General features: G+C 30.6%; 1 protein-coding gene and 1 non-coding gene across 2 annotated transcripts; one reads left to right on the top strand and one right to left on the bottom strand.

The window, feature by feature from the left end:
- Nucleotides 1–514: 514 nt before the first annotated feature.
- On the top strand, nt 515–1,554 carry LOC139887690 (uncharacterized). Its single transcript, XM_071870757.1, has 2 exons — nt 515–1,226; nt 1,373–1,554. The coding sequence occupies exons 1-2, from the start codon at nt 515–517 to the stop codon at nt 1,552–1,554; spliced, it is 894 nt and encodes a 297-aa protein (XP_071726858.1).
- Nucleotides 1,555–4,523: 2,969 nt separating this feature from the next.
- LOC139894783 (small nucleolar RNA R71) lies at nt 4,524–4,630 on the bottom strand. The gene has a single exon (XR_011775267.1). It is a non-coding gene; the product is annotated as a small nucleolar RNA R71 (small nucleolar RNA).
- Between the last annotated feature and the right edge of the window lie 11,852 nt (nt 4,631–16,482).

Below are 16,482 nucleotides of genomic sequence, written 5' to 3'. Positions count from 1 at the left end.
GAAGTTTGAGTTAAAAGAAGTATACTCTGGTGGTTGTTGATGAATACTCTAGGGGTACATGGGTAATTTTCTTGAATGCTAAGAGTGATGCACCAGAAGAAATCATTAGGTTGATTAAGAAGGAGCATCTACAAAAGGGCAAGTTGGTTAAACAATTGAGAAGTGATCATGGAACTGAGTTAAAGAATGCAACTCTTGTTGATTTTTGTGAAAGTGTTAGTATTAGTCAAAACTTCTATGCTGTAAGGACTCCACAGCAAAATGGTGTTGCTGAAATAAGGAATAGGACTCTTATTGAAGCTGCAAGGACTATGTTGTGTCATGCAAATGTTGCTATCAGGTTTTGGGCAGAAGCATTCAATACTGCTTGTTATACTCAAAATAGATCTATCGTTTTAAAGAAGCATGGAAAGACTCCATATGAACTTTATCACAAGAAGGTTCTTACTGTTCGTTATTTCAAGTGTTTGGTTGCAAATGTTATATTCTCAATCAAAGAGATTTGCTAGGAAAAATGGAACCTAAATCTGATGAAGGCATCCTCATGGGATATTCATCTGTTTCTAAAGCTTACAGAGCATCAAACTTTAGAAGAAAGAAGATTGAGGAATCTATTCACATCACTTTTGATGAGAATTCTATTACCACATATGTTTCTGCTGATACAGACTCTAATATTCTATTTAAACTTTCTTCTAAGAATGGTGAGTCTGGATCACAGACTTACAAATTAAAATATGACTCTGCAGATGAAGATGACTGTGTCAAAGTTAATGATTCTTTGAATACCACAAATGTAACTTCAACTACTGTAGAGGAAGCAGCTGATGTTTCTGTTGAAGAAAATTCTGATGAAGATGATGCTGGTATTGAACATGTGGTTAATGGTACTAAAAATGCTAGAAGATCTACAAGATCTATTAATAATCCAAGATATCTTGAGGATTATGTTATGAACACCAAAGGATTACCTAAAGGAGCCTCTACTTCACAAACTCCAATGTATGATGATGCAATTGCCAATTATTGTTTGTATACAAGTTTTCTGTCACTTATTGAGCCTAAAAAGATTGATGAAGCTTTGAAAGATGATGATTGGGTTGAAGCCATGACAGAAGAGTTAATGGAGTTTGAAAGAAATGAAGTTTGGACTTTGGCACCTAGGCCTGCTGGAAAGACTGCTATTGAAACAAGATGGGTGTACATGAATAAGGTTGATAAAGATGGTATTGTTGTGAGAAATAAAGCTAGACTTGTTACTCAAGGTTATAGACAAGAAGAAGGGATTGATTATGATGAGACATTTGCACATGTGACAAGAATTGAGGCAATCAGACTCTTCTTATCTTATGCTTCTCACATGGACTTTGAGGTGTCACAAATGGATGTAAAGAGTACATTTTTGAATTGGAAACTTCAAGAGGAGGTGTATGTCAAACACCTCCAGGTTTTGTAAGTAAGAAATTTCCTGATTATGTTTACAAGCTTGATAAAGCACTGTATAGTTTAAAACAAGCACCAAGGGCTTGGTATAATACTCTGATGTTAGACTAAAATATTAAAGTCGGAGTTATTGGATTTTGTACCATAATTTAGTTTTGGACAAAAGACCGACACTTGTGAATATTGGACTATGGACTATTAATAGATGGGGGGTATTGTCTAATTATATGACAACTCATTGGAATCTGTTGAACCTATCTTCAAATTAGTTAATCTAATAATTATTAAATGATTATGCATGTCCTATTTAGTGACATTTATACGACATCTTTTACAAATCATTTAATTTAATCAATTGTATTGGGTTATTTATTATTCATTATGGCCAAGTGAATAAATTAATGTATCATATCTAATCAAAACAAGGGTGGATTACATACAGTGATAACTGGTGTAATTGTTGACAGAAGTGATAAATGCGTCATAGTTTAAATCCTTAATTAGTTGGAATATTTGACTTCGGGTAATAGGGTAATTTGACCGATGGACTATTATGGACAAAAACCAGATAGACGTATCAAATAAACCAGGACAAAGGACAATTAACCCAGGAGTAATAAATTAAAATCAAAACGTCAAACATCATGGTTACGGAAGTTTAAATAAGCATAATTGTTTTATTTCATATTTCATCGTACCTTTATTTACTGTCATTTTAATTACTTCAATTTACTTTATCGCAATTTAAATTCTGTCATTTATATTATCGTTATTTATCTTTACGCTTTATTTAAAATCGACAAACCGGTCATTAAACGGTAAAACCCCCATTTTATAATAATAATACTACTTATATATATATATATATATATATATATATATATATATATATATATATATATATATATATATTTATACAAATATAGTTTAATATAAATATAACGTTAAACTCAGCTAGCTCCCTGTGGAACGAACCGGACTTACTAAAAACTACACTACTCTACGATTAGGTACACTGCCTATAAGTGTTGTAGCAAGGTTTAGGTATATCCCATCTATATAAATAAATAAAACTTGTATCATATTTCGCCGTATTTTGTAGTAAATAATAATAGTATTTCGTATACACCTCGAACAACATCAAGTTTTTGGCGCCGCTGCCGGGGAAAACGCCGAAGCGAAACGCTATAAAAAAGGATTTTTATTAAGTTTTAATCTATTTTTGTAAAAATATATTTTAAATATTAAAAACAAAAATATAAAACGAAAAGAAAAATATATATCTATATTTTTAAGTGTTTAAATTAAAAAGTTTATTTTTTTAGTTATAAAAACTAATAATTAATTAATTTTTTTAGTTTATTTAAATTAATATAAATATTTTTCTATAAATTAAAATCAGAAAAAAATATAATTTAAATAAGATTGGGCCCAACCTGATTGAAGCCCAAAACTGATCTGGAATCCAAGCCCATGCGATCGTATGAGCCGGATACCTTAATTCCATGCGGTCGCATGGTTTTTGCTGACAGGAAATCTAGTACGTAATAAATGCTGAGTTAGGGTTTTTAGCATTTTAATTATAATAAAGTTAGGGTTTAATTTTAATATTAATTAGTTTAATTATTTTTAATTTATATTTTGTAATATTAAGTTGTAATATTATTATTAAATATATAGAATAATATTTTATAAAAATAATATTTTTATATAAAATAATATTTTTATCATTTTTCTTTATTTGGTATCGTTTTTTTTTTAGTTTATTTCGTAATTTGTATATTTTTCGTTCGTAGTAATTAGTTTTAAGGATAGTTTTTGCCGTAGTATTTCTAGAATTTTAGGCTTTGCCATAAAATTCCTTAAGTACTTTATCTTTAGATTAAGATTTAGAGCTTTAGAATTTTACGACGTTGCTTATCGCTTTAGTTTTAAATAAGTTTTAGTGCCTTTTTAAGTTATTGCCGTTTTGGATATATAATTCCTTTAAGCCTTAATACCTTTAGATGAAAGTTTTAATATTTAGTTTTTAAACTTTTAAGTTTCGACGCTTTACATTATTATTTTTATTTTTGACTATTTGTTTTTCGACGGTTGTTTTTCGACCTCTTGTTTTTCGACGCGCTCTTTTTCTTTCTCATTTCTACGCTCTAGTTTTTAGGACATAAAATTTTCTTTATTTTCTTTAAACTTCGACAGAAAAATTATTTTAAGCGGTTAAATTGATAGACATTCAAAATTTTCTGCTTCGTAGTAATAGTTGGATTTGTTAGTGGCTGAGTTGTGGATTTTCCGACTTAAAGGATCCTGGCTCCCTGCTGCATCTTTTGGCTATTCGAAACGTGGACAAAAGCAGAAAAGTCTATTAATTTGATAACTTTTATAATTTCTAATAGGATATTCAGTGAATGCACCGAGCAAAAAGTTCACCACCTTTCATACGTTCACCACCTGTAACTCGATCAAGACATCTAGCCAATATTGTCGCCGTTGATTTTTCTTTAGAATCATCATCTAGTCAAACAAGTACTCCAACTCAAAATCCCGATAATCCATTTTTTGAACCCGACTTCAAAATTGAAAACCCGGAGGATATTCAAGGACAATTCCAAGATCCAGAACCACTAATCATTCCTCCTGAACCACAAACCATTAAATCAGAATCCTCTAGTGATTCAGATTCAATAAACTCAATCATGGAAAATCCGGAACCTCTAAGTATGGAAGATCGAATGAGAGCTACACGCACTGGCCAAGGTCACGCAATTACTCAACCATACATTAATGCGCCAGATTATGAAATCAAAGGACAAATCCTACACATGGTAACTAATCAGTGCCAATATAGTGGTACACCAAAAGAAGATCCAAACGAATATCTTCGAACCTTTAATAGGATCTGTACTCTATTCAAAATCAGAGAAGTTGAGGATGAACAGATCTATCTCATGTTATTTCCCTGGACTTTAAAGGGAGAAGCCAAAGATTGGTTAGAATCGTTACCTGAAGGGGCGATTGATACATGGGATGTTTTAGTTAAGAAATTTCTTAAAAGATTCTTTCTAGCATCTAAAGCCGTGAGACTTCAAGGAGAAATTGTTACGTTCACACAAAAGTCAAATGAAACTCTATATGAAGCGTGGACAAGATTCGAAAAGTTGTTGAGAGGATGTCCTCAACATGGTTTAGACACTTATCAAATAGTGCAAATATTCTACCAAGGATGCGACGTTGCTACACGAAAAGACATCGACACAGCAGCTGGTGGTTCCATTATGAAGAAAACCGCAACCGAAGCTCACAAAATTATTGATAACACAGCCTCCCACTCACATGAGTGGCATCAGGAAAAAAATATTTTTCGTTCATCTAAAGCGACTAGAGCCGATTCTAGCCATGACTTTGATTCCGTTTCCGCAAAAATAGATGCTTTCGAGAGACGAATGGAAAAGATGACTAAAGATATTCACGCAATACGAATCAGTTATGAGCAATGCGGTGGACCACACTTAACAAAAGATTGTCACATTGAACAAACGATGGAGCAACGTGAGAATGTTTCCTACATGAACCAAAGGCGGGGAAATAATTATCAAAATAATTATCAATCGCCAAGGCCAAACTTCAATCGAAATCAAAACATTCTTTATAATCCAAATGGACCCAACAGTAACTCGTACAACCAACAAGGTCTGAATAATCAACCAAATCAAAACAACACTTTCAATCAACAAAGACCTAGCTTGTATAAACCACCGCAATAAACCGAAGAGAAAAAGTCAAATCTTGAAGAAATGATGGCAAAGCTAATGGAATCTCAAACACAATTTATTACATCTCAAACCCAAACAAATGAGAGGTTTGATCAATCATTAAGAACTCAACAAGCTTCCATTTTGAATCTAGAAAAACATGTAGGTACTCTTGCTAGCATGATGAGTGAGAGGGAACAAGGAAAGCTACCGAGTAATACTAAAGTAAATCCTCGAAATGAGAATGTTGATATGGTTTTAACGAATTTTGAAAAACCAGCATCAGAAGATGGGAAGGTTTTAGATGTGAGTAACAATGAAGAAGTTACACCACCACCACCACCCGAGTATGTAAAGCCAGTGGTGGAACCATACAGACCACCCATCCCGTTTCCAAGAAAAGGAGTTGAGTATGAGCAAGTGATAGGTAATAAAGTTTGTGATACCTCTGGAAAGAAGAAGAAGAATAAGAAAGTACAAGAAACAAAAACCGTAAAGATAAACCCGGTGAAGACAGTTCCACCAAAACCTTCACCCAGGGTAGGTGATCCGGGTGATTTTATTGTTCCTTGTCTACTTAGTGATTGTGTCATGTATGATGCACTAGCAGATTTAGGTGCAAGTGTGAGTGTAATGCCTCTTTCATTATATAAGAGATTAGGAGTAGGTGAGTTAAGTCCAACAGAGATGAGTGTTCGACTCTTTGATTAAACCATTAGGTACCCAGTTGGAATTGCTGACAATCTACCCATTCAAGTAGGTAATTTAACCTTTCTAGTCGAATTTATTGTCATTGACATAGAAGAGGACTCAAGCATTCCTCTAATTTTAGGTCGACCATTCTTAGCATCCACCAGGGAGTTATTTGATGTAAGAGAGGGTACAATGAAACTTAGTGACGGTGACAAATCGGTCACCTTTGTGATTCGAAAGACGAAATCTCCACCAACCAAAACTGTTGAACCAACAAAAATGATTGGTAAGAGCCATGTTGTTTTACCAACTCCAACGGTAGTGCTTAACAATAATAAAACGCCTAAGTGTGGGGAAAATGAAGTAACACCTAATGATGACCTGATAACAAAGAATCCCGTTGTTGATACGAAATTAAACGACCCTGTTATTAATAGTTCAATGAAGAAACTTATTAAACGGATTCGCGATGCTAGAACCAAGGGGAACTTTAAGTTATGTAACCGGTTAGTATCCAATCTATCGCCTAAAGAAAAGGCAAAACTAGTTGAATTTGTGGATATTACACAGGAATCCGACCAATGGCTTAAAGCAAAAGTCACAGATATGCAAGTTGATTATGGTCCAAGAGAAATTGACAATAAAGTTAATCATAATTTCGACACCACAGCTACCTAAGTGTGGGGAGATTCAGATGTTCTAAAAAGAAAATGATGTCTAGAGTTAGTTGTTCTGTTCTCGTGTAGTTCTGAGAATGGAATCCGATTGGTCTTTTCCACTAGCAGACACTAAAGAACTAGTTTTCTCCCCCCATTCTGAATTTTTGTTTTATAGGTTTTGTATGAAATTAATATGCATTTTTAAATTTAAGTCTTGTGTGAATTTAAAAACAAAAATTACTTTATTTCATTAAGTTTAAAAAAATGATTTCTAAAATTCGTCGTAAGTTAAAGACTAGGTCATGGAATCGAAATTGCTTTACCCGAGGGCGGGGCGAAAAATTTTATTATCATTATTTTAATATTATTGATCTAAAGTATACCAAAAAATTAAAAAACTCAAAAATCTTTGCTTTTAAAACAATCGCTTTAAAAACGACAAATTTTAAAATTTGTCGAGGGACGGACTATGTAAACATACCGAAACTACCTAAAGTAAAAGGAAACAAAATTTAAAAAAAAATTTATTCATTTAAATTGTTTAATAAATAAAGGTTTTATAAAAAATATATATATAATAAAAATATTATGTATGTTTGTAGTTTATCTTATGTACAAAACAGGATAAAACAGCGCACTTTCAAAGACTGACATTAAATTCAACAAAAGCTACTAATTTTGACGACAAGACGCAAAATATCAAATGTGATATAAAATAACATGTTTACAAACTCGATATTTTTAATCATTTTTCTACACTAATCACCCTCATGAATTTAAATTTTTACCGATTTCTTGCAAATGAGGGCATTGTAAGATCTCAAGTGTGAGGAAGGTTATAAATTCTCTCAAGCAAACACTTGGTTTATTTGCCAAATTTTCTGAAAATTTGAAAAAATTTCAATTAAATGAATTCAAAATTATGTTTATACATATTTATGAATGATAAAACTAGGTGTTAATGCCGAAATTATTGTTACCTCAGAGAGAACATAAATGGAGAAACAACCCAAAATGCTTGAATTCATTTAAAATAGAATAAAGGAGAATAAAAAGGCAAAGAAAAATAAAAGCTAAATGTGGAAAGAATTTACCAAGTTCTTTAAAACATATATCACATATTTTTGTACAAGATTATTGCAGGTACTTTTACTTTGGACTAAACTAATCAGTTTTACCTGAATTACTGTAATATATTTGAAAGAAAGATGGATCTACACGATGAATCAATTCCATCATTAAAAGGAAGTAAAGTCTTCCGAAAAAGACACGCGCTTCTTGATTTAGGTCAGGAAGTTGTCGTCCAGACCAGCTGTAGGTTGACGAAAAATCTAGAAAAGTCATCTCTAAAATCAGCAGAAAATCCACGGACCTCAGCATCAAACAGGGTCGCCATGTGGTCAGACTTATCCTAACCATGAGAGGATCTGTCTCATAAAATGGGGAGGGCGCCGTGAAAATTAGCTTGATAAGACTAATGAATCAGACCCTCAGAAAGGATAATCTCCTTAAAGATTAAAAATCAGCATTTAAGCCTGATATTACTCAATCTTTGAGATTGACTTTAAAGATTGAGAATTACAAACTCATGGAATTCAATAATATCTAAACTCGAGCTTGAACGAGAAAATATTTTGATCAAAATTAAAACCAATTTGTTTTCTGAAAACCTATTTTCAATGCGTTCATAACTATTGAACGTAAAATCCTGAGAATTCACTGGAATTCATTAGGTCACCTGAACCAAATCGGGTGTCAACCGTAAGAACGGTGGTTGCATAGCATGGTCGGAGACAGGACCTTGTGCCAGATCGAAAAATCATAGGGTGATCTTTACTATTGCTCCTATAAAGGATAGTAACTGCATCCGACACGTTTTAGACCATGAACATTTGCATGTCATTAGATATTGCCTTAACAGTTTCTTATTCATCGCTTTCCTTTACAACCGGACGGTAGTTTGCCGAAAGGTAATATACGGAACAAGTAAACTGGATGTGTGCTTTCCGATACAGGGATATCAGTGGATTACACGAACCTAAAATTTTTTAGCCAAAATATTGATCCACAAATATATTCTGCAACACCGATGGTGGGTCAAATCAGAAAACTTATCTAGGGTAAAAGCTAGATTGAATTTTCAAAAGATCAAATGTTTTCATAAAGATCCAATTTCCTTAAAGGATCTAAATTTTCATAGTCATGTGGGACTGTAAACTACATTGTTACTATCATTGTTTATACCGCTGTATCAAAATCACTGATGTATAAAGTGTGAGAATAAAAAAAAAGTGATTCGAGTGAAGTGTGATTTTATTTCAAGTTATGTATTGCTTGAGGACAAGCAACGCTCAAGTGTGGGGATATTTGATAGTACTCCAAATGAACATATATTTAGTCGCAATATCCTTCCAATATGTAAAGTATTTAGTTGTAATTATTCTATTTTAAGTTGTAATCGTTCATATTAAATAAGTGCGAAGACAAAAGGCGAAAACGAAGATTTGAAGACGCAAATGACCAAAAAGAATGTACAAGATACAATCTAAGTGGTTCAATTTATTGATAAGAAACGTCTAAAAATGACAAGAGTACAAGTTGCGAAACACAAAGTACAAGATATCTACAAGTACTAAAAGACGTTCGAAAATCCGGAACCGGGACATGGACCGAGCATCAGACCTAAAATTACAAGTCAACTATGCACATAAAATTACAAGTCAACTATGCACATAAATATAATAAAATATATATAATTATATAAATTATATTATATAATTAAATATAACGTCGACAAGCTAGCAAACAAATCATTATGAGCTAGAATCTGAAGCCATGCGATCGCATGGTCTGGAAGCACAATTTCCATGCGATCGCATGGGGCAAAAAGTCCGGCCAAGTGCTATAAATTGCAAGATTTTCAGCCGAGTTTAGACATATCCTTTTCTTTTCCTTCTCTGTAACGAAAACATATATATATATATATATATATATATATATATATATATATATATATATATATATATATATATATATATATATATATATATATATATATATAATATTAAGTTTAAATTAAGTTTAATAATAATTGGGTTATTGTAAGAAATGTTTTAAGGTTTTATAAGACGAAATTCTGTCCGTGCAACGCTACACAATTAATCACCACTGTAAGCTATGTTCTTCCTTTTTAAATTAATGTCTCGTAACTAAGTTATTATTATGCTTATTTAAATCGAAGTAATCGTGATGTTAGACTAAAATATTAAAGTCGGAGTTATTGGATTTTGTACCATAATTTAGTTTTGGACAAAAGACCGACACTTGTGAATATTGGACTATGGACTATTAATAGATGGGGGGTATTGTCTAATTATATGACAACTCATTGGAATCTGTTGAACCTATCTTCAAATTAGTTAATCTAATAATTATTAAATGATTATGCATGTCCTATTTAGTGACATTTATACGACATCTTTTACAAATCATTTAATTTAATCAATTGTATTGGGTAATTTATTATTCATTATGTCCAAGTGAATAAATTAATGTATCATATCTAATCAAAACAAGGGTGGATTACATACAGTGATAACTGGTGTAATTGTTGACAGAAGTGATAAATGCGTCATAGTTTAAATCCTTAATTAGTTGGAATATTTGACTTCGGGTAATAGGGTAATTTGACCGATGGACTATTATGGACAAAAACCAGATAGACGTATCAAATAAACCAGGACAAAGGACAATTAACTCAGGAGTAATAAATTAAAATCAAAACGTCAAACATCATGGTTACGGAAGTTTAAATAAGCATAATTGTTTTATTTAATATTTCATCGTACCTTTATTTACTGTCATTTTAATTACTTCAATTTACTTTATTGCAATTTAAATTCTGTCATTTATATTATCGTCATTTATCTTTACGCTTTATTTAAAATCGACAAACCGGTCATTAAATATATACTTAAATATATATTTATACAAATATAGTTTAAAATAAATATAGCGTTAAACTCAGCTAGCTCCCTGTGGAACGAACTGGACTTACTAAAAACTACACTACTCTACGATTAGGTACACTGCCTATAAGTGTTGAATCAAGGTTTAGGTATATCCCATCTATATAAATAAATAAAACTTGTATCATATTTCGCCGTATTTCATAGTAAATAATAATAGTATTTCGTATACACCTCGAACAAGATCAGCAAGTCAAACAAAGTCCTGAGGGAATTTTTATAAACCAGAGCACTTATGTTTTAAACTTAATTAAAAAATATGGGTTTAGATACTGTTCCACCTTAAAAACTCATATGAGTGTGTCTGAAAAATTGAGTAAAGATGAATCTGAAAAATATGTTTGTGAAAAGACATATAGGGATATGATTGGCTCATTACTGCATCTTACAGCTAGCCGGCCTGATATAATGTTCGCCACATGTTTATGTGCAAGATATCAGGCAAACCCTAAAGATTCACATTACAAGGCTGTAAAAAGAATTTTTAGGTACTTAAAGAGTACTCCTAACTTGGGTATTTTGTATCCTAAAGGCTATGGTTTTGATCTTATTGGGTATACAGATGCTGACTATGCATGGTGTAAGTTGAATAGAAAAAGTACTTCAGGAGGGTGTCAATTATTGAATGGAAAGTTGGTTATTTGGTCAAGTAAAAAAGCAAAATTCTGTTGCTACTTCAACTGATGAAGCTGAGTACGTTGCTACTGGTGGATGTTGTGCTCAATTGTTATGGATGCAGCATCAATTAGCAGATTATGATGTGATTCTAACAAATACTTTAATCATGTGTGATAATGAAAGTGCAATTACTGAGAATCCTGTGTTTCATTCAAGAACTAAACACATTGAGATTAGACAACACTTCATCAGGGATTGTGTTGAAAAGGGTAAAGTTGTGCTAAAGTTTGTGGGAACTAATGATTAGTTGGCTGATATCTTTATAAAACCTTTAAGTGAAGAAATGCATTTCTATATTCTTGAAAGGTTGGGTATGTTGAATCCTTCTCCAGAGATGTTGTCTGGAGATTCTGAAAACGGAGTATTTTTTTGGGTCTGGATGACGTCATCCAGATTCTACTTTTATAGACTCAGTTGTAAAATTTCTTTCTATTTCAATCTCTTGAAAAATCATAAAGATTTTATGTAAATTAAGTCATTTTTCTGTTCTAGTAATGATTAGGGTTTGTAATTTCTGTTACAACGGCTAGTTTTAGTTAATTTCAAACTCTAACGACCCTTCCTAATCCATCAGGACGAATACATTACATTTAGTTACATCGCGAGGTACTTGACCTCTATATGATACATTTTACAAAAATTGCATTCGTTTTTAAAAGATAAACTTTCATTTAATCGAAAGTTGACGGTATGCATACCATTCCATAATATATCCAACTATAATTGACTTAATAATAATCTTGATGAACTCAACGATTCGAATGCAACGTCTTTTAAAATATGTCATGAATGACTCCAAGTAATATCTCTAAAATGAGCAAATGCACAGCGGAAGATTTCTTTTATACCTGAGAATAAACATGCTTTAAAGTGTCAACTAAAAGGTTGGTGAGTTCATTAGTTTATCATAATCGATCATTTTCATCATTTTAATGGACAACAAGATTTTCATTTCCATTTCTCATAAATATACGTCCCATGCATAGAGACAAAAATCATTCATATGGATTGAACACCTGGTAACCGACATTAACAAAATGCATCTAGAATATCCCCATATATAAATATCGAAGTACTAAAGCAGTTTAAATTCTCTGACTGGGGCGTGTCAAAGCCCATAGATCTATCTTTAGGATTCATGTCAATTGATGGCAATTATAATAAACACCAATTCTTAGGCTACCAAGTTCAACAAGGGCGATATCCGGTATAACAATTCAACCATAGAATGTAGTTTCGATTACTTGTGTCTATTTCGTAAATCATTTATAAAAGCAGAGCATGTATTCTCAGTCCCAAAAATATATATTGCAAAAGCATTTAAAAAGGGAGCAAATGAAACTCACTACTCTGTATTTTGTAGTAAAAATACATATGACGAAACTGAACAATGCAGGGTTGGCCTCAGATTCAAGAACCTATATCATTCATATATATATTAACACATATAATGGAAATCGAACAAATTTAGGTATTATAATTAATTGTTATTTTAGTAATTTGTAAGTTTCATTAATAACTAAATTAACTATATTTATTTTTATATACATTAAATAGATAATTAATATTTATTACAAACATATTAATATAGTTATGTTTTATGTAAATAATATATTTTTATATAGAACCTCTTTATTTGATATATTAATTTAATAATACTAATAATAATAATGATAAAAATAATAATATTAGTGTTAGAAATATTAAAAATGATAATAAAAATAATAATAATAAAAATAATGATAATTCTAATAATAAAACGATAAAAATAAAAAAAACTGTTTCAATAATAATACTACTTACATTAAAAATGATGATGATAATAATAATAATAATAATAATAATAATAATAATAATAATAATAATAATAATAATAATAATAATAACAATAATAATAATGACAATAAATGGAAAATATATATGTATATGTTTATATACCTTTGGAATTGGAAGTTCATTTCCATAAGCTAAAGCCCAAAGAAAAGTCCATTAACATTTAAAAAGAACCCAAATTTGCAATCTCATTATGTTTAATCGGCCCAATTTGTGTCACCTACTTAACCAATCCGATAGGTGTGTGGTCTGGTTTTTTGTTTTGGCTTTTAATTTGTTTGAAACAGAAACAGAATTTTGTTGCAGGTTGGTGGTAGGTTTAATGGTGGTTATGGTGATTCGTTGTCCATTCAGACAGAAACACAAATAACATAGCAGTAGTATAAATGGGTTTGAACAGGAGCATGGTTCGCGGCTGGTTTTCTTTACAGATATGGCAGTAGCAACCCGGAACACAATGAAGATGGTTATATGATGATAACGAGGATGTCTTGGAATGGGTATTCGAGCAGAAGAAGTTATCCAGGGAATCAATTTGCATCTAAAAGTGAAATGGAAATAGATATATGGTTGTTTGAAGTTGAATCAAAACAGAACCGAATTAGTAGTAGTTACCAAATCAAGTAGTGTCGTTTGTGTTGAGGATGTTGTATTTGATGGTATATTGTGGTGGTTTATGAACCAGAAAATAGAAAACGAAGCAACATCATTTGTTGATGGTTGTGGTTTAGTGATTTTCGAGTTATGAAACAGAAAGAGAGAAGAAGATAAAGATGTTGATGGTGGAAAAATCGAATAGCTTTTTCAATTATGTGAAGTGATTATTTGTTTTATATTGAAGAAAGGTCGACATGATTTTCTTTCAATCAGACAGGATCCAATTTTTTTTATTTTTATATCGATGTAAAACAGATATTGTTATATGTCTGCATCAGTTTTAGATTTATTTAATATTAATTAAATAATAAATATTTTAATAATAATAATAGTAATAATATATAATAATAATAATACTAATAATATAAATAATAAATATTATATAAATTATAATAATAATAATAATAATATTGATAAAGATACTAAAAATAATAAAATATATAAAAAATATTGATAATTTTAATGATAATAATAATTTTAATAATAATTAGTAATAATGATAATTATAATAATAACCGAAAATCATAATTCTTCTACTAATTCTAATAATAATGATATTAATAATGATAACAATATTATTAATATTAATAATATTATAACAAATAAAATGTATCGAATTTCATATCTAAATATTATATAATGATATAATGCTGATATTAATATTAATAATAATAATGAATTCATTAATATAACAACTATAATTTAACTTGTAATTTAATACATTAATATTACAATTATAAAATATTATATGATAACATTTATTTAATATTTTTATATATGTTATACTTAATTATTAATAATAATCATATATATATTTATGTATATTCATTTTTAAATTTACACTTAATTATTTTTGTATCATTTTTACATATTTGAATCTAATGTTAAATTTTTATATTTTGTAATTTCAGATAATTATATATACTTACATTTACATAATATATATATACATATTTATTTACAAACAATTGTTCGTGAATCGCCGGGAATAGTCAAGGTCAAATGCATTCATGAAAAAAAAAATAGTTCCAATATTTTGAGACTCGGTTTAATAGACTTTGCTTATCGTGTCGGAATCATTATAAGATTAAGTTTAAATTTAGTCAAAAATTTTCTGGTCGTCACAGTACCTACCCGTTAAAGAAATTTTGTCCCGAAATTTGAGTGAGGTGGTCATGGCTAACAATAAAAATGTTTTCATGACGAATATAAGTTGATAAATAGAGTTTTATCATTATTGAGTAATACAGATAAAACAATTCGATTATTCGAAGCGTATGAGTAAAGTTATCACAAAATAGTGAAATGAAAGGATAAAGATTTGTCTTAGCTTTTGACAGAGTCAGAGTTGAATTTAGAAAATAAGATGCGTCTTAACTTTTGACGTTGTCTTAGTTGAATTCCAGAATTCAAGGGAATTAAACAAAATCTTCAAAATTTAAAAGATTTGATTCTTCGATAATTAGGGAAATTAGGATCCTTTTTGGTTAAATGCGATGATCTGTCTCGATTACTCTGTCTGGTATTTCCATTATAATTTAAATTCTTCCATTCCATTATTCTCACCATTCCCATACTTTCTTTCTTAGTTCATACATCTAAAAGATTGTAAAAATGCTTAATCCAATTCTAATCCTTGATATTTTCCTAATTATCATTTCTGTCATCCTTCTCTTCAATCTTCCACTAGAATAATCTGTTTACTTCTACTATTACCTTGGGGTGATACTATTCTTAATTCTACCGTGTCTTTATATTGCTATTCGTATTAATATCCCCGGTTTGTAATTTCGATGTTGTCATTGGGCTTTAAATTTTCCCTTATATCTTGGAGCTCTTTGCCTTTTTATTCTCTTCTCGACTCTAAGTACAACAAGTAATGGTCCAGAATTCATAGTTATGAATTTCGGAATGATCATGACTAATGTTCTAAGAAAGAAACGGTAATAGCACGATCTTGATTGGTTAAATTACCAGAATTCAATAGAAAAGATAAAACTATCAAGAAATTATGTTCTTGATATGTTTATATATTAGATAGAATGTAAGAGTCGTGTAACATGGCACATGATGATGTTATAATCTATTAATCATCACGTTCCATTAGAAACTCAGCATGACTTACTGTAATATAATCACGTTGATCAAGTGTCATTATATTATACTAACTCATGCATCAATTTCCAACACTACTTCAAAATCATTAGTAATTCAAACTCGAATTTTAAAGAAATTTAGAAACTAAAGTAGTTTCCTTTATGATGTAATATAGATAGCAAGAAGAAATAATTAATTTCGGACGAGAATATTTATGAAAATATCTTCAGAAATATCGAAGATATTTATGATGATATTTTGGAATTTCTAAGTTCGATGGTTGATGAAGAAAGATTTTCCGCAAGATTTTAACATGAGTACGGAGTAAGATATTCGTTGAAGGTTTCATCGGATCCAGAATTACCTGGATTCTTTGAATATATGGTATGGTCCGTGTATTTGGCCTTGGTCTCCTTTATGGTTTGATCAATCTGTTTTTCAGTACCAAATTTTCTATCGAGCGTTCCTAACACTCCCTTCTTTATCATCAAACTTTTGGCCGTTTAGACCATCTACAATTTTTCTGTTTCCTCTGCATTTAATGCTACCATACATAAATCATCGGTTATCAATCCGAGGTGGTTTCAAGAGAGTTATGTTTTTAGATGATTAAACACTGATGGTAATATGGTGGAATATAAA

This window comes from Rutidosis leptorrhynchoides, chromosome 2 (assembly GCF_046630445.1).
Source record: "Rutidosis leptorrhynchoides isolate AG116_Rl617_1_P2 chromosome 2, CSIRO_AGI_Rlap_v1, whole genome shotgun sequence".
NCBI lineage: Eukaryota > Viridiplantae > Streptophyta > Magnoliopsida > Asterales > Asteraceae > Rutidosis > Rutidosis leptorrhynchoides.
This window is presented reverse-complemented; position numbering and strand designations above follow the sequence as displayed.

Coding starts and splice junctions, on each gene's coding strand:
- LOC139887690 (XM_071870757.1), top strand. CDS start 515: ATGGAACCTAAATCTGATGAAGGCATCCTCATGGGATATTCATCTGTT. Junction 1,227..1,372: donor GAATAAGGTTGATAAAGATG/GTATTGTTGTGA, acceptor ATGGACTTTGAG/GTGTCACAAATGGATGTAAA.